We start from the raw sequence: 23,669 nt of genomic DNA on the forward strand, positions 1-23,669 counted from the left end.
ATAGGGTGTGCGGTTCTTTTAAATATATATTTATTATCAGAACCCTGAATTGTAATGGTCTCTCTGCAGCTTTTTATGCTGGGAGTGCTCTGTTGCTTTTCAGGTCGTTAATCTTTATGGGTTATTATTTGTTTGTGTGTGTGTGTGTGTGGTGTTTTTTGTTTTTTTCATAGTTGCATTTTATGTTCTTGTTCATCCGTCAAAAAAAAAAAATCAATGTTAGTACGTCTGTACTTTGTGATTTATCTCAGAGTTCACCTCAAGACGTTCCTCGTAACAACGTCATAAAATATCTTAGATACGACTGCGATGATGATTGAGGGATAAGCATGTATAAATATATATATTTCCGTATATTTTTAGTAACACTTTTTATGATATTGACTTCCATTAATATAAAGATATAATATATTTTTAATAATGCCTCAAAAACCTATAATAATAATAATACAATTATTGAGCAATTCTTGTTAAAGTAAACGCTAGATATGTTTGCTCTTGGCAAACTTGCCAACTTTATGAAGTAACGTGTCCGTGTGTGTTTTTCTTTTATTAATCTGTAAATGAGAGTTTTTTACATTACATTACAAATATAAAGTTAATAGGGTTTGACAGCTTAATGAGGAAATATTTAACATCTCGTTCGATTTACACACGGCGCTCAGTGATGAGGTGGTTATTAGTTTGAAAAGTTGTGCTGTTGCCTCGTGGCATTGCCGTGAATAGTGGAGCGTGTATTACAAGTCATCAAGGCATTATTTATATAGTACATTACACCACACCATGCTGACAATCTCTGACAGTTGTTCCAGCTGTGACATAACTGATAGGTTTATATTAATGCACTTGCTCTAATATGTATAATTTCTATAGTAACAGATCATTAACAGGGACTTGTATTGTGGATGCTTCACATAATCTAAGGCTAATAATAAACAGAGTGATTAACAAAGAAAAATACATTGTTGACGTAGTAAAGTTTCTGTTTTGATTGACATGGTGACACTTCCTATGCTTTTTATATAGGATTTATAGAGGGAAGCTGACGTGTCAGTGGCATGTAATGGTCAGTAAGTGTTCAGGACAGTCGAATCTGGTTTCTTAGTGACTGTGGCATTCTGGGGCGTGGTCATGCCCCACAGTCCTCAGACAAAGAGGAGGCAGGTAAAGTGTGACAATTCACACCTGCCTGTGATTAGACAGTTTATTCATGCTTTTCGGCAAAGCTGCGAATCGGAGACAGAGGGAAGAGGGAGATAGAGCTGACTAAGCTGACACAACACACAACACATGCTTGCCTGAGACTTGAACTTAAAAAGGTGTGTGTGAAGGTAACAAACTGTGAGCGGCATAGTGTTTGATTTTTTTGACAGTTATGTATTAAGAGGAAGAGGCTGAAAAGCGCTTGTGGAAAAATGAAAGCCCAGAAAAATAAAAGGAAGGAAAAAGCACCATAAAACGTTGCCTGTCTCCTGAGTCCTTACACACACACACACGCACAATAAAAAAAAACCTACACAGCTTTTCACGTTACCACGTTACTGTAGAACCTGGTGTGTGTGTGTGTGTGTGTGTGGGGTGGAGGTTGTATTTAAAATAATAGAGGCTGGGGAGACTGTTTATCGCTGTTATAATGTAAGTGATAACATGAACCAGCTTGTATACGTGCCTAAGAATAAAAAATGGAAAAAAATGCGTTGTGTCCAGTGACAAATTTTAATTTTTTGGCAATATTGCTGTGGTTTTAGAAGAATAACTATTTTAAGAACATACTCTTAAAGCAAATTTAGGCTGGTGTGTTCGTTTACATAGTGTCTGTGTGTGGTATATTCCTGTAACAGTGCAGCCTGCAGTGTGTTATTCCATACTTACTAAAGCTTTATGATTATTATGCATTATTGTTATTAAATTACACAAAGATTTTAACAGTACTGGGACTTATTACCACCATACAAAGAATTATGAGCACAGTTATAATGATTAATGAAGATGGGCTTCATAGATAGTCTTCAAATTTTCCTTGATGCTGAAGAACTTTCTAGCAAAATTGATTTTTGACTTTTACTTGAGAATTCTCTCTGGTGGTATAGGTGTGTGTGTGTGTGTGGGAGAATGTTCTTGAGTATGTGACTATGTGATGTGTGTAGGAGCGGTGTGACCAAAAACAGTCATTAGAGTAGCAGAACATCAGTGTGCTCCCTGTACTCTGCTGCTGCTGCTGCTGCTGCTGTCACACTGAGACATGTGCATGATGGGTATTCCTCAGCAGGGCCACTTTCTTACACACCAGTCACATATAATGATCTGATCTTCAAGCCTTGTGAGGGGTTACACATTTTCACTCACTACCCTGCATTGTCCTTCTGTTTCTCTCATTGGAAATTTGTTTGAGATTTTACTCAAACATATATGGCATTTTATTCGACTTGACAAAAAGTGAACTCAGAAATATTGGCACCCTCCAGTGGCACAAATATCTAGATATATAAAATAATCGTCAGACAGAATCATTTGAACCTTTCACTTAAACAATGGCAGAAAATATTTACTTTTTCTTAGCAAAATACATTTGACATTATTTCAACTCCTACAATATTTATTGCCGTCTTTGAAAAATATGACATTAATCCCTTTATTATTCATCACCTTGGAGGGCAGAAGAAGCCAGTTCACATAAATAAACCTAAGAATATAAAGAAGCTTGAAATGTTTCAGATGGAGGATCGGTACAAGTTTCCTCTACATGTCTGAATCCTTGTTAGACGTTACGGGAGGAGGCTCAGTGCTGTTATTCTCTCCACAGGAGGCTTCCACAAATATTTATTCATTGCTGGATGCTAATTTTGTAGGAAATGTGTTAAAATAAAACTACAGGATGTCCACATAATGAAGCCCAAAACATCACTTATATGTGTTATTCATTTTATAGATTCTTCTTCTTTTCATGAAGGGTGAAAATACTTCTGGAGTTGACTACATGTAATGTTATTGTTTAATGAGCACAGATTTCTTCATGACCTATTTTTATGTTGAAATCCATCCATGTGCCCTGTTTAAAGAGACGCCGAAGCTCATCTCATTCACATATTCTGTTGTCCCAAAGGAATTCAGTGTACTCTAATTAAAACATTTCTAGATCTTGGGTTAAACTGCATCTAAGATCTGTTGTGTTTATTTTAGATTTTTGCTATTTAAATATGATAAATATTATTGTTTACGCTGTACCTATCGCTAAAAGCAACACCACAAGCAACATCTCTTGTATTATTTTCTGTTCTTTATTTTTCCTCTGTATCAGTCGAATCGTTTGAGGTTTTCACCACACTTCTCTTGGATCTTATCAATACACCAATGTAAACAAACTCCATTTAAACAGTAATGTCATAATGTGCATTTCACATGCTCGCTTTGTTCAGCTGTTTGCCAGCAGCTGTTCAATAGGGCAGTGTTTAATTATGAAGCCCAGAGTGCTGATTAGTGCTGAACCTGAAACCAGAGGCCAGTCACACTCATTAGATTCGCGTGCTGCTACTTGAACAGTGTAAATAGAGTCTATAAACACGTCCAACACGTCCGCATCACCACACAAGGACTATTATTAATGGCACTAAGGTAGGCCAGGCTAAGTGTTGAGTTTTTTTGGAAACATGCATGGCTTGTTGGGGGTTTTTTTGTGTGTGTGTGTGTGTGTGTGTGTTATAAATGGTTAAAGCCGCATGATATTATGTGTAAATAGGATCTCTTTTGGTTGTGAATGAAATGTTTAAATATTTTTGCCAAAAATATTGGATAATAATTGATAATCACAACAATATGATTAATTTTCCTAGACATACAAATGGATATGAGTAAAAACTGCAGATGTGAGATGTCCTGAAAGCTGAATTGAAGCAGATGTATGATGCACATTTTCTCACTTACTGTATTTCTGAACACTTAGTCAAGGTTAGGGTGTGTTCAGTGTTCAGTGTGTTTAGAGAACACAGCAATCACACTGGAGCACAGACCAAAACAAGCAGTCGGAGACCTCTTGAGCGAGGTGGTCTCTAAGTGAACCCTAGTGCAGTTTGATTGCTGTCTGAAAGCGCTTCGACCCTGAATCGACCCTACAGCAGGAAGTGAACCAAACACGGCCTTTATTCATGGTTGTGTGCAACTTTTTTTTTTTTACCTGTGAGCAGCAAAACTGACCCCTGAGCCACAAATTGAGCTAAAGAACATCTGTAGTGCTGCAGAAAATTACGTTCTGGATACTTGGGCCAAAGGACAAAAAAGATGAATAAATGCTGGATGCAGTCCATTACACATTTAAAATTAGTCTTACTTTAGAATTATCTAATCTGTGTATGTTGTGCCAAATCTGTGCTTGGGTGATTGTTGTGATTTTGTTTGTTTGTTTTGTTTGTTGTGAGTTTGTTTAGCATATTTCTGACCAGTGAAATAAAGGGTTTTATGTCTGTGTTTTCAGCCCTACATGTCACTCATTTTCAAATTTCTTTTAATACTTTTTGTATTTTATCTTCAATAATACGTAGTGTGAAATTAAAACCGAATTGCAAATCCATCACCAGAAAACTCAGCCTTAAAAATCTTATAAAACTCTCTCCATCTACCCATGCTGCTTGTTTTCTACATGTACTATTGCACAAATATTTGATTGCTCTCCAAAGCTGAAGGCCACGGACATTTTATAACATTCCATCTGCCACAGCATACATAGTAAAACAGGTTTACTGCAAACTCAGTTATTTACTCCAGTAATTTATGGTCAGTTTATGTGTCTTGTACTGTATATTTACAATAATTGATGATCATTTTAGACATGCGAGATCCCAGTTTCTCTTATGTACATCATTAACTGTATATTTTATCAGTGATTGGATGATACAGTTATGTACATCATTAACTGTATATTTTATCAGTGATTGGATGATACAGTTATGTACATCATTAACTGTATATTTTATCAGTGATTGGATGATACAGTTATGTACATCATTAACTGTATATTTTATCAGTGATTGGATGATACAGTTATGTACATCATTAACTGTATATTTTATCAGTGATTGGATGATACAGTTATGTACATCATTAACTGTATATTTTATCAGTGATTGGATGATACAGTTATGTACATCATTAACTGTATATTTTATCAGTGATTGGATGATACAGTTATGTACATCATTAACTGTATATTTTATCAGTGATTGGATGATACAGTTATGTACATCATTAACTGTATATTTTATCAGTGATTGGATGATACAGTTATGTACATCATTAACTGTATATTTTATCAGTGATCGGAATGTGAGATCCCAGTTTCTCTTATGCACATCATTAACTGTATATTTTATCAGTGATTGGAAGATAAATAATAAAATGACTGGGTTTCAATTCACCAACATGAGTTATATATCGATTAATATTTGTAATGCCGGCTGTAGTTTCAATGTTTTATGTTTTTTGTCCCCCTCCAGCGCCTGACCCTGCTACATGTGAACAGTAATCAGTGTTTGGACATGCCCTCGGAGGAGGATAAAATGGTTCCCACACTGAGAGACTGCAACGGCGGCCGCTCGCAGCAGTGGCTCCTCAGAAACATGACCTTAAGCATGTGAAGTGGATGATATAAAAGAGCCAAGCTAAAGTCACAGGATCTCACACGGTCATTACTGAAGTGTGATCTGGCCTTTAACCTGCACTTTGGATCTTTACATGCCTGTTGGATACTATCATCTCAGATGTGTTGAACTCTTCATATCGCAGATCATTTACCACGTACGATGTGTTGTCCTGTCGTCGTAGCTGTGCACACTCATGATACAGTATTTCACCTGGAGGGCTTCCTGAAAAAGTGCCCTCACAATGGAGCTGGAGCAATTTACTCTAGTTGTTTTAATACTGACATGAAGGAAACTATAGAAGACACTTGTGGTGGTGGTAGTGGGGAAGTTTTTTCGCACTTTACATCAGATAAACATTCGTAATCATGCAGAGCTTTATCGCCTGAACCTTTAGGGTCCTCATCATGTCATGTCGATGAAAAATTACAGTATGTTTATTGCTACAGATGGCCATGTTCCCAACTTCTTGGTTCATCACAGTGATTATTGTTTTCTGATTTTTCCTCCACATCTGGTGAGAGTTTTCTCTCATGCTTTAATTGGCTATCACTGTTTGCTGTTTTTACAGCGTTTTCTATCTTCTCACTCTACTTGATTTTTCACTTTTAACCCTTGGGATATGTAGGATCACTCTTAGACTGGGCAGAATGATCTGCTGTAGATGCAAAAAAAGTCAATTACAAAGTAGTTTGTAAAGAGCATTGTACAGATCTCCAGACTTTAGAGATCTTGGCTTCTATAAAAAATAAAAAATAAAAATCCCAGAACCACCCAGAATTTAATATATTATGTTCCAAACTGAATCTGTATCTCTGGTCTTCACCGGATTCCTGTCGCAATTCAGTTACCCAACAACTTTCAGCTGAAATGCAGATATACCTCCTGCTTTGGGAACAATTCAGCACCAGCGATGGGCCAATGTTACAGTTTTATCCCCAAGGCATTAGATAGCATACAATCTGATGGAGTTAAAGCCATAATCCAGTAGCGTCTGTTCCACCAGCCACTGTGGCTGCACTCAAACTGGTCTCTATCTGGAATTACTCCAGAGACTGATCTTCAGGATAGTGAATGGAAGCTCTACTATCTCTTATGTCCTGCTGTCCACTGCGTTCTTTAGTACCAACACATTTTCTTTTTTTTACATCCCATGACGCATTTTCCATATATGATTGCAGAGTGAGAGGCAAATATGTAATATAATAATAATAATAATAATAATAATAATAATAATATAGATTGGATCAGTAAGTAAGTATCTCTGAAGCAAGCTAGTTGTATCATTCTGTAGAGGAAGGATTAATGAAATATTCACTGCAAAATTCTCAGCACTTAAGGAAGCATTCAAATGAGATGCATCTGAAGTGGTGAAATTCTGCTAAGTGATATGTAAAATGAATAATTAGTGACACATTTCATAAAAGCACAACTTGACAAAAAGTATCCTGAATGAAAATACTCAATCCTCTCACTGATCCTTCATTCTCCAAATGTAGTTTTACATTATTTATTTTTATTTTTTTTTAAAGAAATACAGCTTTGATGGAACCAATATTATTTGGGTTTGGTTAAAATGACCTGTATATGCTGCAACTTGCTTAATGTAGCATATGATACTTCAATTCTGTAACATTGTTGTCAGGTTAGTGTTTCCATTTGCCTGTTCAGTTTAGTATAAGAACCCATGTATTGCAACTAGTATAATCTACATCATGTTACTTATGTGGAGCAGCTGTCCTGTTGTAAATATTCACTATTTTTGAGCATTGTTGTACATAGAAAATCAAATATTTTTTTAAGATGACATTTGAAAGCCCTATTTACCTCTAAGCAGTGTGTTGATGTGCGTCATCATTTCTAGATATATAGTATCCTTTTAAAACAACTCAATACAGAAAGTTTATTGGCTATCGCTAGTCCAAGGCTCTTTACTATTTCATTCAAAGATATTGATATTGTTTATCACTGACAAAAGTTTTCAGATAGTTTACTACATTAAATCTGTAATTCAGAATAATTTCAATGATTGGATTTGAAATCCAGTATGTCAGATCCAGTGTGCGTCATCCATTTAAGATCGATTTCATAATGGATTGTGTGTAGGCTAAATCATTGAATGATTATTCTTGCACATAAATTCACCTGGAAACAAAGTCATGTTGCTCCCGGTTTGTGTGATGTTCCCGTAAAAACTTAAATGTCATTGGGGCTTTTATGAGATTATAAGTGCATGAAATAAATACAGCATAGATTGCTTTTCAACTTGAACAACTCTGAAATGTGTACCTTTGTATCTGTCTTGAGTAATATTCAACGTTTGTTCTTTTTTTTTTTAAGTAAGAAATGTTGGAATTATATGGATTTACCATTACATACTTAATAAATGAATATCAGAGACTGTGAACCATAATAAACAACTTGTGCTTAATGTAGCTGCTCAGTTTGCGTAAGGAATAATACAACATTCTTATTTACAGCGTGTCAGCATGTTAATGTCCTAGAGGATATTTCAATGTAGTCTGCAGATTTTTCATCGCACTGCAGATTTTCAGTGTCTTACTGCAGATTTTCAGTGTCTTACTGCAGATTTTCAGTGTCTCACTGCAGATTTTCAGTGTCTTACTGCAGATTTTCAGTGTCTCACTGCAGATTTTTAGTGTCTCACTGCAGATTTTTCATCGCACTGCAGATTTTTAGTGTCTCACTGCAGATTTTTCATCGCACTGCAGATTTTCAGTGTCTTACTGCAGATTTTCAGTGTCTTACTGCAGATTTTCAGTGTCTTACTGCAGATTTTCAGTGTCTTACTGCAGATTTTCAGTGTCTTACTGCAGATTTTCAGTGTCTTACTGCAGATTTTCAGTGTCTCACTGCAGATTTTCAGTGTCTTACTGCAGATTTTTAGTGTCTCACTGCAGATTTTCAGTGTCTTACTGCAGATTTTCAGTGTCTCACTGCAGATTTTTCATCGCACTGCAGATTTTCAGTGTCTTACTGCAGATTTTCAGTGTCTCCCTGCAGATTTTCAGTGTCTTACTGCAGATTTTCAGTGTCTCACTGCAGATTTTCAGTGTCTCACTGCAGATTTTCAGTGTCTCACTGCAGATTTTCAGTGTCTCACTGCAGATTTTCAGTGTCTCATTGCAGATTTTCAGTGTCTCATTGCAGATTTTCAGTGTCTTACTGCAGATTTTTAGTGTCTCCCTGCAGATTTTCAGTGTCTTACTGCAGATTTTTAGTGTCTCCCTGCTGATTTTCAGTGTCTCGTTGTAGATTTTCCCTGTCTCACTGCAGATTTTTAGTGTCTCACTGCTGATTTTCAGTGTCTTACTGCAGATTTTTAGTTTCTCCCTGCTGATTTTCAGTGTCTCACTGCAGACTTTGTGTCTTGTTGCAGATTTTCTGTCTCACTGCAGATTTTCAGTGTCTCCCTGCAGATTTTAAGTTTCTCACCTCAGATTTTCCATCTCACTGCAGATTTTCCCTGTCTCAATGCAGACTTTCAGTGTCTCAGTTCAGATTTTCAGTGTCTCACTGCAGATTTTCAGTGTCTTACTGCAGATTTTTAGTTTCTCCCTGCTGATTTTCAGTGTCTTACTGCAGATTTTTAGTTTCTCCCTGCTGATTTTCAGTGTCTTACTGCAGATTTTCAATGTCTTGTTGCAGATTTTCTGTCTCCCTGCAGATTTTAAGTTTCTCACCTCAGATTTTCCATCTCACTGCAGATTTTCAGTGTCTCCCTGCAGATTTTAAGTTTCTCACCTCAGATTTTCCATCTCACTGCAGATTTTCCCTGTCTCAATGCAGACTTTCAGTGTCTCAATTCAGATTTTCAGCGTCTCACTGCAGATTTTCAGTGTCTCGTTGCAGATTTTTCCTGTCTCACTGCAGACTTTCAGTCTCTCACTACAGATTTTCCCTGTCTCACTGAAGATTTTCAGTGTCTTACTGCAGATTTTTAGTGTCTCCCTGCAGATTTTCAGTGTCTCCCTGCAGATTTTCAGTGTCTCACTGCAGATTTTCAGTGTCTCACTGCAGATTTTTAGTGTCTCACTGCAGATTTTCAGTGTCTCACTGCAGATTTTCAGTGTCTCACTGCAGATTTTCAGTGTCTCACTGCAGATTTTCAGTGTCTCACTGCAGATTTTCAGTGTCTTACTGCAGATTTTCAGTGTCTTACTGCAGATTTTCAGTGTCTTACTACAGATTTTCAGTCTCACTGCAGATTTTTAGTGTCTTACTGCAGATTTTCAGTGTCTTACTGCAGATTTTCAGTGTCTTACTGCAGATTTTTAGTGTCTCACTGCAGATTTTCAGTGTCTTACTGCAGATTTTTAGTGTCTCACTGCAGATTTTTAGTGTCTCACTGCAGATTTTCAGTGTCTTACTGCAGATTTTCAGTGTCTTACTGCAGATTTTCAGTGTCTCACTGCAGATTTTTAGTGTCTCACTGCAGATTTTCAGTGTCTTACTGCAGATTTTCAGTGTCTTACTGCAGATTTTCAGTGTCTTACTGCAGATTTTCAGTGTCTCACTGCAGATTTTTAGTGTCTCACTGCAGATATTCAGTGTCTTACTGCAGATTTTCAGTGTCTCACTGCAGATATTCAGTGTCTTACTGCAGATTTTCAGTGTCTCACTGCAGATTTTCAGTGTCTTACTGCAGATTTTCAGTGTCTCGTTGTAGATTTTCCCTGTCTCACTGCAGATTTTTAGTGTCTCACTGCTGATTTTCAGTGTCTCACTGCAGATTTTCAGTGTCTCCCTGCAGATTTTCAGTGTCTTACTGCAGATTTTTAGTTTCTCCCTGCTGATTTTCAGTGTCTTACTGCAGATTTTCAGTGTCTTACTGCAGATTTTCAGTGTCTCACTGCAGATTTTTAGTGTCTCACTGCAGATTTTCAGTGTCTCACTGCAGATTTTTAGTGTCTCACTGCAGATTTTCAGTGTCTTACTGCAGATTTTCAGTGTCTCCCTGCAGATTTTCAGTGTCTCGTTGTAGATTTTCCCTGTCTCACTGCAGATTTTCAGTGTCTCACTGCTGATTTTCAGTGTCTCACTGCAGATTTTCAGTGTCTCCCTGCTGATTTTCAGTGTCTTACTGCAGATTTTTAGTTTCTCCCTGCTGATTTTCAGTGTCTCACTGCAGACTTTCAGTGTCTTGTTGCAGATTTTCTGTCTCACTGCAGATTTTCAGTGTCTCCCTGCAGATTTTAAGTTTCTCACCTCAGATTTTCCATCTCACTGCAGATTTTCCCTGTCTCAATGCAGACTTTCAGTGTCTCAGTTCAGATTTTCAGTGTCTCACTGCAGATTTTCAGTGTCTTACTGCAGATTTTTAGTTTCTCCCTGCTGATTTTCAGTGTCTTACTGCAGATTTTTAGTTTCTCCCTGCTGATTTTCAGTGTCTCACTGCAGACTTTCAGTGTCTTGTTGCAGATTTTCTGTCTCACTGCAGATTTTCAGTGTCTCCCTGCAGATTTTAAGTTTCTCACCTCAGATTTTCCATCTCACTGCAGATTTTCAGTGTCTCCCTGCAGATTTTAAGTTTCTCACCTCAGATTTTCCATCTCACTGCAGATTTTCCCTGTCTCAATGCAGACTTTCAGTGTCTCAATTCAGATTTTCAGCGTCTCACTGCAGATTTTCAGTGTCTCGTTGCAGATTTTTCCTGTCTCACTGCAGACTTTCAGTCTCTCACTGCAGATTTTCCCTGTCTCACTGAAGATTTTCAGTGTCTTACTGCAGATTTTTAGTGTCTCCCTGCAGATTTTCAGTGTCTTACTGCAGATTTTTAGTGTCTCCCTGCAGATTTTAAGTGTCTCACTTCAGATTTTCAACATCTCACTTCAGATTTTCATTATCTCACTTAAGATTTTAAGTGTCTCACTTCAGATTTTCAACATCTCACTTCAGATTTTCATTATCTCACTTAAGATTTTAAGTGTCTCACTTCAGATTTTCAACATCTCACTGCAGATTTTCATTCTCACTTAAGATTTTAAGTGTCTCACTTCAGATTTTCAACATCTCACTTCAGATTTTCAACATCTCACTGCAGATTTTCAGTGTCGCACTTCATGTTATTATGTTAATGTTATTTCCTTTACCAGATTATGAACCTTTTAACCTGTTTTCTCTCCAGTTTGTTCACTGCTGATTCCCATCCTCTTGCTAGCTCCCTCCATCACATGACTGCCACCAGCTAGAGAGGGTGATGGCGAGCACACACAGCCTTTCGCAATCTTACCCAATTCCTGCCGATATACACTATATTGCCAAAAGTATTCTCTCACCCATCCAAATAATCAGAATCAGGTGTTCCAGTCACTTCCATGGCCACAGGTGTATAAAATCAAGCACCTAGGCATGCAGACTGTTTTTACAAACATTTGTGAAAGAATGGGTCACTCTCAGGAGCTCACTGAATTCCAGCGTGGAACTGTGATAGGATGCCACCTGTGCAACAAATCCAGTCGTGAAATTTCCTCGCTCCTAAATATTCCACAGTCAACTGTCAGCTGTATTATAAGAACGTGGAAGTGTTTGGGAACGACAGCAACTCAGCCACGAAGTGGTAGGCCACGTAAACTGACGGAGCGGGGTCAGCGGATACTGAGGCGCATAGTGCGAAGAGGTCGCCAACTTTCTGCAGAGTCAATCGCTACAGACCTCCAAACTTCATGTGGCCTTCAGATTAGCTCAAGAACAGTGCGCAGAGAGCTTCATGGAATGGGTTTCCATGGCCGAGCAGCTGCATCCAAGCCATACATCACCAAGTGCAATGCAAAGCGTCGGATGCAGTGGTGTAAAGCACGCCGCCACTGGACTCTAGAGCAGTGGAGACGCGTTCTCTGGAGTGACGAATCGTGCTTCTCCATCTGGCAATCTGATGGACGAGTCTGGGTTTGGCAGTTGCCAGGAGAACGGTACTTGTCTGACTGCATTGTGCCAAGTGTAAAGTTTGGTGGAGGGGGGATTATGGTGTGGGGTTGTTTTTCAGGAGCTGGGCTTGGCCCCTTAGTTCCAGTGAAAGGAACTCTGAATGCTTCAGCATACCAAGACATTTTGGACAATTCCATGCTCCCAACTTTTTGGGAACAGTTTGGAGCTGGCCCCTTCCTCTTCCAACATGACTGTGCACCAGTGCACAAAGCAAGGTCCATAAAGACATGGATGACAGAGTCTGGTATGGATGAACTTGACTGGCGTGCACAGAGTCCTGACCTCAACCCGATAGAACACCATTGGGATGAATTAGAGTGGAGACTGAGAGCCAGGCCTTCTCGTCCAACATCAGTGTGTGACCTCACAAATGCGCTTCTGGAAGAATGGTCAAAAATTCCCATAAACACACTCCTAAACCTTGTGGACAGCCTTCCCAGAAGAGTTGAAGCTGTTATAGCTGCAAAGGGTGGACCGACGTCATATTGAACCCTATGGATTAGGAATGGGATGTCACTTAAGTTCATATGCGAGTCAAGGCAGGTGAGCGAATACTTTTGGCAATATAGTGTATCATCACAGGATCACAGAAGCGTGACACTAATTGCTGGCTTTTTCACATACATTCTTTTAATTGGTTAGGGCCACTCTGATTGACAAGGAAGACAATAACACCATCTCTCCAACCCATTTATATGCTCTTGGACTCCCGGGCAACAGATGGCTGCAGCATCATTAAGATTCCTACTCAAGATCTTCCTACAGTAGGAAAATACACAGTATAGAAACTATATTGTTGTACCAGCAAGGAACACAACTGTAACTGTAACATTCATTTTTGGGGGAAATAATAGACTAAAAGTCCAAAATGTTTACCAAAAATGTCAAGTACTGTATATTGTAATTTATGTTATTTTATTTTATTGGGTAACACATTTCCAAAAACAAACATTGAATCAGTTTTATTACAAATTTGATGAAATATGGATACAAGATGTTGATCTTAAATAAGGAATTATTTAAAAGTTACCACCAGGTTTGCATTTTTATTTTTAAATGATTATGGGATTTACAGTTTATGTAACCACATATCATGTATCAAAGCCTTCCTGTGATCTCTCTCTCTCTCTCTCTCACTGTAGTGATAGGTCTGGAGCTCTTCTAAAACCATATATGTAATCCTTGTAATTAATGGATTGTTAATCAGATGCTGATTTATATTTCTTATAATATAGAATATTTCTTTTCTTCCGGGATGTAATTGCTAAGAACGCTGTGTGTAACTGTCACTGTGTCTATTTCCAGTGTGAGACTTTTCAGTGCTTAGTTTTTATGAATGATCTGATGTCCACACAGTGTATTTGATATGCTACCTAAACCTGTAGCTAAGTTACAGGTACAGGTGTAGTGAACAGTTGATAACTTCAACAAGATATTATAACTAGAATGAATTTCCTGGTTGCACTTTATGAGCGTATAGTACATGGTACTAGAAGGGAAATCATTTGTAATCACATTATCTGTGTCACCCAGGTGAGGATGGCTTCCCTTTTGAGTCTGGTTCTTCTCAAGGTTTGCAGGTGTTTCCTCTTGCTTGCTCATTAGGAATAAATTTAAACATTTAAAATGTATAATATATATCCTCGATTTATATGTTTATGAATTTTTGAATTGAGTTGAATTACGCCACTAGATGCACACTCCTTATAGCATTTACACTGGAATATTTTTCTTCCCTGTTGACTTTTTTCCATCACCTAAACCTGAAGAGGTGATGTGTGTAGTATAACACCTTAATGCTCTGCTTATCTGATGATGTACACATGATCTGTTTATGTGTCTTCACTATTAAAAACCTGTGGACAGAAACCTGTTCCTCAAGAGCTGTCCTTTGTCATGAAGTAAATTAATTCTTTTTGAAAAATCAGTTCATTTTTTGTAAGACATTGCAATGGCTACCAGCTAAGCCTCCAGAGTAGATACAGTGTCCTGACCTCCAGCAATCTGAATAGGTTTGTGATTAAAATAAAGCAATAGGAGGGGTAATGTAGATAATAGCTCTCCACTTGCTTAAAGCAATTAATGTCTTGCTCTTCATGTTTGGACTTGATCTGTGTTTATTTGAATATCAGCTTTAAATAACTGCACTAATCATTTTAGTCCTCCAGAGACAAGAGAATGTGAGAATGCTACAAGAGAATGGAGGGATGAGTCTGTCCTCTGTTCTTCGTTCTTTAAGTGATTTTCTGTGTTTGTTGTGTGTGTTTGAGATTAACTGCAAGCCTGGTGGTACATTTATTTGTTCCCATTTAAAATGTTAAATTAGGTTCTGGAAATAATTTTATATTAGTCAATTTACTGACCCATAATTATTTGTTTAAATCCAGCATCTACCTTTTTTTCCTAAATTCTTTTCAGTTAGGTTTATTTATTCTTATTCTTATATATAATGTCAGTTTGATATAATCTGTCAGGACATGACCTCTTTTCTGTAGCATCATTATCCTCACTGGTTGACTAAACTTCATAATTATTTCAGATAGTATACGCTATAGTATTAAACCCCTGGAGTTCATTAAATATACTGAACTTGAATTCTTAATGGTTCAAAGTCAAAAGCTCACTTCCTTTTGGGTGTTTTGATGAATTTAGACAACAAGGTCATAACCAGGTGAATTTAAAGGAATAGGAAATTTCCACTGCTTATATCCTTAAACTGTGACTTTTAAATGTATAAATCCAGAACATACAGTATAGAATATAATTTGTTTTAATTTGGTATGTACTGCATAAGATTATTAATATGGCTATTTCTAGACATGTTTTAAATCATATTTTAAGCTTTGGATTTTGTAATTCTATTGCCAGATAAATTTACCTCTTTCAAGAAATTAATGCTTAAAAGTTTAAACCTTAAAAATAGTCAAATATGTCTACAAATAATCTTAGACTTGCTTCCATGTAATCTTTTAATAGGAAATGCTAGATCTTTTACCAGATTTAAGATATTTTCACTTGCAAGGATTTTGGGAATCTGGTTTATTTATTTATTTTTTTATAACACTCTGTATTAGTAAACTAGATTAAATAAAATCAAAATTTTAAATGCCTTTAGAACAGCTTGAGGTTGGTGTTGGATTAGGGGTTAAACAGTTTTACTTGTACAGGTTCTCTATAGAAGATGAGACTTCTTTGCATCTTCTTTTTGCATTCACTGAGTTGGAAGGAATGCAATAATGGAAACAGAGGCAGAGATAATTAGGCTTCCCGTGTTCTCTTGCTGCCTTTCCCTCGTTTTTCCCCTCCTCTCCTCTACCTCCCCTCCTCCATCTCTACTCCACTCTTGGAGGAAGTGCTGTTGGTAATTGTAGAGGGAGGTTTGATAGTCGCCGAAATGAAAAGCAGCTTTAATTAGTGACCATTACCAGTGTGACTCTCCCTCCGGCCACCTGACTGGCGCATTCTGTGAAGTGGGCTTCCGACTGGAAATTGCATTCTTCAAATCTAGATCTAAAATTATACCGTGTTCAGACAGAAATAGGATCGCACACTACTGAATCAAAATAGTGCAGTGTCTGTGTTTGTATGTGCTTGTTCAGGGAGAGAGGCGCTGACATAAAAACTCAATCACTGAAAGTTATGATTAATGTACAACAAATTTCCAGCTCCATATCCACTCTAAATAAACAACATTTAGACATTAGAATAGCTCGGAAATTGCCTTATAGTCTAATTTCATGCTAATTTGAGCTAATTCTGGTGTATATTTCATACTGATTTTGCATAAAGGAGACTTGTATTAGATGAAGTATAATGTGCTGTGATTTAAGATTCAGTGTGTATAGAGATGTTTCTGCTCTACACTACATCACTGTAGAGCACAGTTTACGCATCGTCTTCGCAATTACTTCTGAAATTATAAAGACCTATAATGTATGTACTAGCCATACTCACTTTTTATTGTGAGTTTTCAATAAAATGCTTGGTGAATAGATTAATTCTCCTAATCTGTAAAGAAATGTGTTTCATCGTACCATACATTACAGCGTGCGTAAAACGCCAGGCAGACTCAATTTTGAATCAAGATTGAAAGAGGAAAACATCTAAGTGACTCAGGTTCATGATTGGAGCTCTGGTGCAGGAGCTTCGCTCACAAAGCATGCACAACTGGCTGTTTTAATACGGACAGTGACATTTGGATTTAGAAAGATATCAGTAACTGCTTCTGGAAACTGTGGCTGATGGCATACACTCAGAGACCACGCTGCTTATGTATTAGTGTAATATTTAAGGAAAAACGGAACCTGACAGTTTTTTCAGGATCTCTGGTTTATGGGTATGCCTTGTCAAATCAACTGATTACGCTGACTACTGAAAATTTTGTTCCAAAGACAAATAAAATGCTTCTCTTCCATTCTGTTTTTTTTTTTTCAGTCTAAAGAAGAAATATTCGCAGTAGATATGCCCAACAGATGAAAAGGATAGACACCATCAATTACCAAGCCTGACTAGCTCCATATGCCGTAATGGTATTATGCTCACTCACCAGAAAGGCGAGAAAAACAAGGGAGCTGTAAGCAGAAATCATCAAAATCAAATTGTTGTGGATATTGTCGGAACATCTTCTGCCTGTCCAGCTGGCTATGAGGTGATATTTGATGGATTCGCTCGTCAATGACTAATCATTATCCAGCTCTGCTCTGTTATGTTACCGAACAGATGGGTTTTCTCTTCTGCGTTTACTCACATGGGAAAAATCACTCAGTGCAGAAAAACAAAACACATTTGAGCAAAATTGACAGAATTAAGGTTTTTTTTAGTTGTTGTTGTATTTCACTTCAGAAGATGGAAATCATCAGTATCTCCTGTAAGCTGTTATTGGTAATCAATACTTCTGCAGCAAAACACTGGATCCTAACACCTCTTCAATAGCCCGTGTCTCAGATAAACAAATCAACTTTAGAGAGTCAGCTAAAGGGACTGTAATAGACCTTTTTGAGCCTTATTATAAAGGTGTTTGAACTCATGCAATAACTCTAATGAGAGTGATTAAGGATTGAGGATTCAATGTGAAAGACAAGACTTACAAGTGATGGGCTTTCTGGCCATTTATGATATTTCTATACAATTACAGCTAAATGACTAAATATCATTGCTTCCTTGTCTCTCTGATTAAATGAATAAATCAGCTCAAGACCACCAATCAAAAGCCATACACTATTTTTGTCAAATAGGTTACACGTTGCCATGAAAGCATCTGTTATGTGCCTAAACAGTACATCATACAGGAAGCAGAGTTATTTGGAAATGCTGTAAAATTGTTTTTTGATGAATGGAAAAATTAAGCTCTGAAAATGCCAAATATTTTCATATCATTTCTGCTCAGAAAAATCTATTCCTTTCGAAGGAATCCCTGCAGCGCAACACTGTCTTTACTTACAGACTCTAGTAGGTTCTTTTTTTTACTTTTGTTATTATTGACGGGCAAAGCAAATTTATTCCTGCTCTGAGTAAATATCCATCCATCCATTTTCCGTGACACTGATCCTACACTGGGGGCCTGGATCATATCCCAGGGGACTTGGGGAACAAGGTGTGGGATACCCTGGACAAAGTGTTAACCCATCACAGGGTACAACAACACACATCCATTCACACACCACTGACAATTTAGAGATGCCAGTCAGCCTACAGTGCACATGTCTGGGGGACTGGGGGAGGAAACTAGAGCTCCCAGAGGAAGCCCCAGAGGCACAGGGAGAACATGCAAACACAGGGCAGAGGTGGGAATCAAACTCTTAATCCCAGAGATAAACATAGCTACTAAGCCACCATGCACCCCTCTAAATAAATATATATTTACCCTCTAAAAATATATGTATAACATTCCCCCAAGCATTCTGACAGAGACATCCAAGTTATATTCTAAATTCATGAATTAGTTCAATGATTTTCAGAGAAGAAACAGTTCACAATTAAGATCAGCGCTCTGTGGGAACTCTGGCTGAAGGGTCGGTTATCATGGCTCTTGCTGGAGGCTGATCATATATAACTAGGTCTTCTACAACATATTCCACTGCTTAGAAACACACTCCATTTATCTGTTCTCAGGTGCTACCCAGGAGCAATGCAGTGAGATCAGTGAGCTCAGGGCACTTCCCCATAAAATCCACAATTAAATACAATCAAGACCTGGGGAAGGTACATGTTACTAAACAGGGAATATATCCAGTAATGTACATCAATTTTGTCTGAAAACACACAATGACAATCCAGTGAGAAATATTGTCAAAGAACTCTATCGGCATGTACAAAAACTCTTCCTTTAGTCAGGGGTTCTCAAATAATTAAAAATAATTCTATTTTAGTAGCCAGGATAACGATAAAATAAATTCCATAGACTCCATCTGCACAGATTTTATTTTAATAAGAACATTGTTTAATAATGTACAATAACATTTTATATATCTATTTAATCCATAGTTTATTCAACCCACATTTATACAAGACACACTGTATCTTAACATTTAAGTCAAATTTACTTGAACTTTCCACTGACAGAACATATTACATCCTAGCTGAGATATTTATACTTGTTTTTCAGTTCTTGAGTTTGGACTCAGTTCAAATAACCAGCCAAATGGCTGCAACTATAAGAACTAAATAATAAATGTGATAACTTCGATATTATTGGGAACATTAAAATGGCCACCACTATATATGAATAAAAAAAAATAAAAATCTCAAACCACTTTGGTTATACTTCACAGAACCCTGGGGGTCCCTAGACCCCACTTTGACGATAACTGCCTTAAGATATTTCCCTGTCTCGTTATGAACCTAAGTTTATCTAAAGTCATTCGGCTGAGTCTGCAGCGAGCAGAATGTGTTCTTTAGCGCTGGCCATTAACTGAGACTCTGAAGCAAACATCAGAGCTTTGTGCCTTCGTTAATGAGCATGAGAGCACCAGTAAAAGTGACCCTGTCTCACCCGACACTCATTAATCCAACAATGAAGGTTTCTCAAGACCTGGCCAGCCTACTGGGAAAATAGTATGACTTTAAATAGGAAGACAAAGATTGGTGAATCTGTAAAGCTCTTAATTGGATGCTTCTGCAAAGTCAGTCATTTACAGCATGACCCGGTGTCATGTTTCTGAAACAAGAAGACAGCATTTATGACTGGCTGTCTGAATTTACATCATATGTAATACAGCTCTGAACATAACAAAACCAAGACTGTAAACAATTAGAGACAGCAGCTCTTTTATGAGAGCAAGAAGCAGAACAGCTGTGAATCAATTCGCATTTAGGAAAATGTTGTGAAACATGACATAAATCATTTATGTTTAAAATAACAACTTTGTGTCCTAAAAGGTGTGTTGCATATTTCTCTTACATGCCTGAAGGCCAGGCTGTTAAGTCAATATTTTATAGACCAAATGCTATTTTGTAGGTTCAGTATTCTGTTGCACTGGACCTGTCTTATTGCCATGGTCTTATACTTCTGCACTGATTTCACTGCACACTGGAGAGCAAGTCTGTGGAAAGGAGATGTAGCCCCATAATGACTGAAAAGGACCTCGGGTGGGCCATAGTCACAGCAGCAGTTGAAATGGAGAGTGATGTAAAGCTGCCTGCTGCCTCTTATTGATCTGCCTAAGGCCAGACTGAGTAAACATTTGCCAAATTGGGTGGAAAATATCTCCGCCAAGACATATTTTCTTCAGCAAATAATGATCTGTGTACAGGTTTTATATCAAGAATATTAAATACTCTTGTTGAAAGATGCCTCTGTGTGTTCATTTTACCTGCCACAGTATAATGATCAGGTTTTATTTATTATGCTGACACATTAAAATTGATTTATTGAACAATCAGTGAAACCTTGATTAGCACACAGTGACCCGTTATGTGTGATTTAAAAAAATCATGCACCATAAATTGTTATAATATTTTCTGTTTTGTTTAATGGGCTTTCAGCTAAATGGTATTTTTAGATCCTGAGGATACTAGCATGATGATATGTTGGGATTTTTCAGTAGAAACCACAAAGCACTTCTGCATGTCACACTTGATCAGGCTGCCTGCAAATGCTGTAACTGTAAAGGTATATGCCACAATGCTTGATCAAATAAGATACTCGTAGCAGAGAATCCAATCCAACAAATTATTAAATGTCATTTGCAATGCAATATAATATTTTAATGCACTCGCTTTATAGATTACTGCAGATGTACTTTAAGGCTATGGAGTGATAGAAGTATGCCTGCTCATTTGTGTCTCTAGACTAGACTTGTTACCAGAATAAGAGTGTCCAGATAAAACCTGTTACCATGTAAATTCTAAAAGTTATTCTTTATAACAAAGGAGATAAAAGCAGCCTTCCTTTAAGACAGAGTAACCAGGGGAGACACAAAAAGGGCAGAAATCACTCCATCTTTCCAAGTCCTTAGACACAAAGACATCTCACTGATTAGCTGTTAAAAGTCTGCAGGAAGAGGCCCCGGTGTGTCATCTCCATGCTCCAGTTCTTTTGTGGCTTTTTGTTTCGTAGTGGCTTTCAAGATAGGACTAAACTACTAGTTTCTTTTAACATACATGTGTGTGTGTGTGTGTATACACATAGGCTACACTACTAGTTTCTTTTAACGTTTGTGTGTGTGTGTGTGTGTGTGTGTATGTGTGTGTGTGTACGCACACACAGACAAACACAAGATTCAGAGGTATTGCGGACATATGTACGTACATCAAGCATTATTTGTCTAAATGTTTAATAGAAGGCACAACTACTCCTGGTTGCTGGCTGCAATAAATATAGTTTGCATATTTGCATTAGAAAGTCAGTCACAGACATAAATAAGCCCTTTATAAAGTCCATCAGTATATTTTATTGCCTATCTGTTCGACTGAGATAAGAGCCAGAGGGCTTATCCGTTTACAGAAAGAGATTCTTCAAAGTGCACTTCTCCTCCAAGGCCTTTGGTAAATCAGACTGTCAACACAAATCAAATTAGGCAGGTAAGGCAGGTGGCCGGCCATTCTTCTCGTTTGATGAGAAAATTACATTTGACGTTTGCAGGCGAGCTATAAATAGACTGTGTATGATGGAAAACTCCCTTACATGGTGTCAGGACATAAAAGTAAAATGATATTCTAAGCACTATAGAAATTTACTTACCTATGTAACATGTGTTTAAAGCACCAGTGATCAATGCTTTTTATATATTAGAACAAACAGAATGCCCGTTTCCCCCCTAAAAATGCTCCCCCCCGCAGCCAAACAGACGCCTCTCTAGGCAAAAGCCCATATACTGCAAGGTTGCCAGATGACCTACTTTCTGCTCACTTGAGGTACTTTACAGCCTCTTATTTGGTACTAGAAATTAGCTTTGACAGACTGAATTTTCGTGTACTATGTTTTTATATATAGGTTGAATACAGAATTAATTCTTGTGTTAATTTGAGAGAATTATACCAACCTAATGCAGACTCCACAAACAATCTGGCAACCCCTCAACAGCGTGCGCACTGGGAAACGCACAAGCTGCGGGAACAAGAGCGCGGGGAGGGAAATTGGCGGCACTAAGACCAAGAAACTAAACGTTATGACTTGGGAGCAAAGCAAGAATGGGAGCTTCGGAAACTTATTATTATTGAGGGGGAAGGCAGCTGGCGGAGAGGACACCGCGCATCCCGCTTCACTCGCAATGACCAAAATGCGCATGAAGAGCCAGTCGAGACAAAGCCGAGATCCGAGTCACCAAGAGGCGACGCATTAAATCAGCGGGGTTCCTGCACAATTCCCCCGGAGTGGAAAACCTGCCAAAGGCGCATCTGTTGAGGAAACGCAACTCTCATCTCAACTTTGAGGATCCAGGACTGGATTAAAGCTCCTATGTGATCTGACTGAGCAAATGAGCAACGCAGCGATATCAAGGGCGAAACTGCGTCCAGCGCCTGGGGACAGTTGGTCATGCATTTTTGTCTTCGTTTTATTCTGTCCTGTTTTTTTAGTAAAGAGACATGCGACGTGATCACGCAATTTTGAGTTTATGTTTAGTTACCTGTACGCGCTGTATTGACTGACATGCACTAACGACACCTGCGGACGGAGAGGATCCGTATGGTAAAATATACGTAAGGTTTTATCTTTCTTTCCTTAACAACATTCAACAATCGCTCTATTTATAGAACATCACAATAAGAAAGAAAACGCTGTGTGGAAAGTAATCTCACATTTTCTCTATTCATGGTTTGATAGTCTACCTTGATGATGAATTAACTACAGCAGGCTGGTTCCTGTAAGTTTACTAGGTTAATGAAGTCATTCTGCTGTGTAGAAGTGTAACCCAGACATAAATCTCTCTTCCACAGGCTAGCATGTCCGCACTTCGGAAAAAATTTGGCGACGACTACCAGATAGTGACCACTTCATCCAGCGGCTCGGGCTTCGGCCAGGCCGGTACAGAGAGGAAGCGGAAACGGCAGCGCTTCGTGGATAAGAACGGCCGCTGTAACGTCCAGCACGGTAACCTGGGCGGAGAAACCAGCCGCTACCTGTCCGACTTGTTCACCACTCTAGTGGACCTGAAATGGCGCTGGAATCTGTTCATATTCATCCTGACCTACACGGTGGCTTGGCTCTTCATGGCCTCCATGTGGTGGCTGATCGCGTACGCGCGCGGAGACTTGAGCAGAGCGCACGACGACAAGTACACACCGTGCGTGGCCAACGTGTACAACTTCCCCTCAGCCTTCCTCTTCTTCATAGAGACCGAGGCCACTATCGGCTACGGCTACAGGTACATAACGGACAAGTGTCCAGAGGGCATCATTCTGTTCCTCTTTCAGTCCATCCTCGGCTCCATCGTGGATGCGTTTCTAATAGGCTGCATGTTCATTAAGATGTCCCAGCCTAAGAAAAGGGCCGAGACGCTGATGTTCAGCGAGCACGCAGCCATCTCCATGCGGGACGGAAAACTCACGCTCATGTTCAGGGTCGGAAACCTGCGCAACAGCCACATGGTCTCGGCGCAGATCCGCTGCAAACTGCTTAAAGTAAGTGCAAGCCATTAAAGTGAGCTACCA

At 38.4% G+C, this 23,669-nt stretch overlaps 2 protein-coding genes across 3 annotated transcripts in view; both read left to right on the top strand.

Moving 5' to 3' along the window:
* Positions 1-8,035, top strand: part of galnt13 (UDP-N-acetyl-alpha-D-galactosamine:polypeptide N-acetylgalactosaminyltransferase 13) — a 45,882-nt gene extending 37,847 nt beyond the window's left edge. Inside the window, exon 13 of the mRNA XM_058393729.1 lies at positions 5,487-8,035. Within this exon, the coding sequence (XP_058249712.1) occupies positions 5,487-5,627 (141 nt within the window). The 3' untranslated portion in view covers positions 5,628-8,035. The remainder of the gene's footprint in view (positions 1-5,486) is intronic.
* A 14,065-nt stretch (positions 8,036-22,100) lies between these two features.
* LOC131354484 (G protein-activated inward rectifier potassium channel 1) overlaps positions 22,101-23,669 on the top strand; it is an 84,636-nt gene continuing 83,067 nt past the window's right edge. Inside the window, exons 1-2 of one of the 2 annotated variants that reach the window (XM_058392204.1) lie at positions 22,101-22,718; positions 22,956-23,639. In XM_058392204.1, the coding sequence (XP_058248187.1) occupies positions 22,962-23,639 (678 nt within the window). In that variant the 5' untranslated portion in view covers positions 22,101-22,718; positions 22,956-22,961. The remainder of the gene's footprint in view (positions 22,719-22,955; positions 23,640-23,669) is intronic. The other variant, XM_058392203.1, reaches the window with a different exon arrangement.

The sequence above is a fragment of the Hemibagrus wyckioides genome, linkage group LG06, assembly GCF_019097595.1.
Source record: "Hemibagrus wyckioides isolate EC202008001 linkage group LG06, SWU_Hwy_1.0, whole genome shotgun sequence".
NCBI classification, from domain to species: Eukaryota; Metazoa; Chordata; class Actinopteri; order Siluriformes; family Bagridae; genus Hemibagrus; species Hemibagrus wyckioides.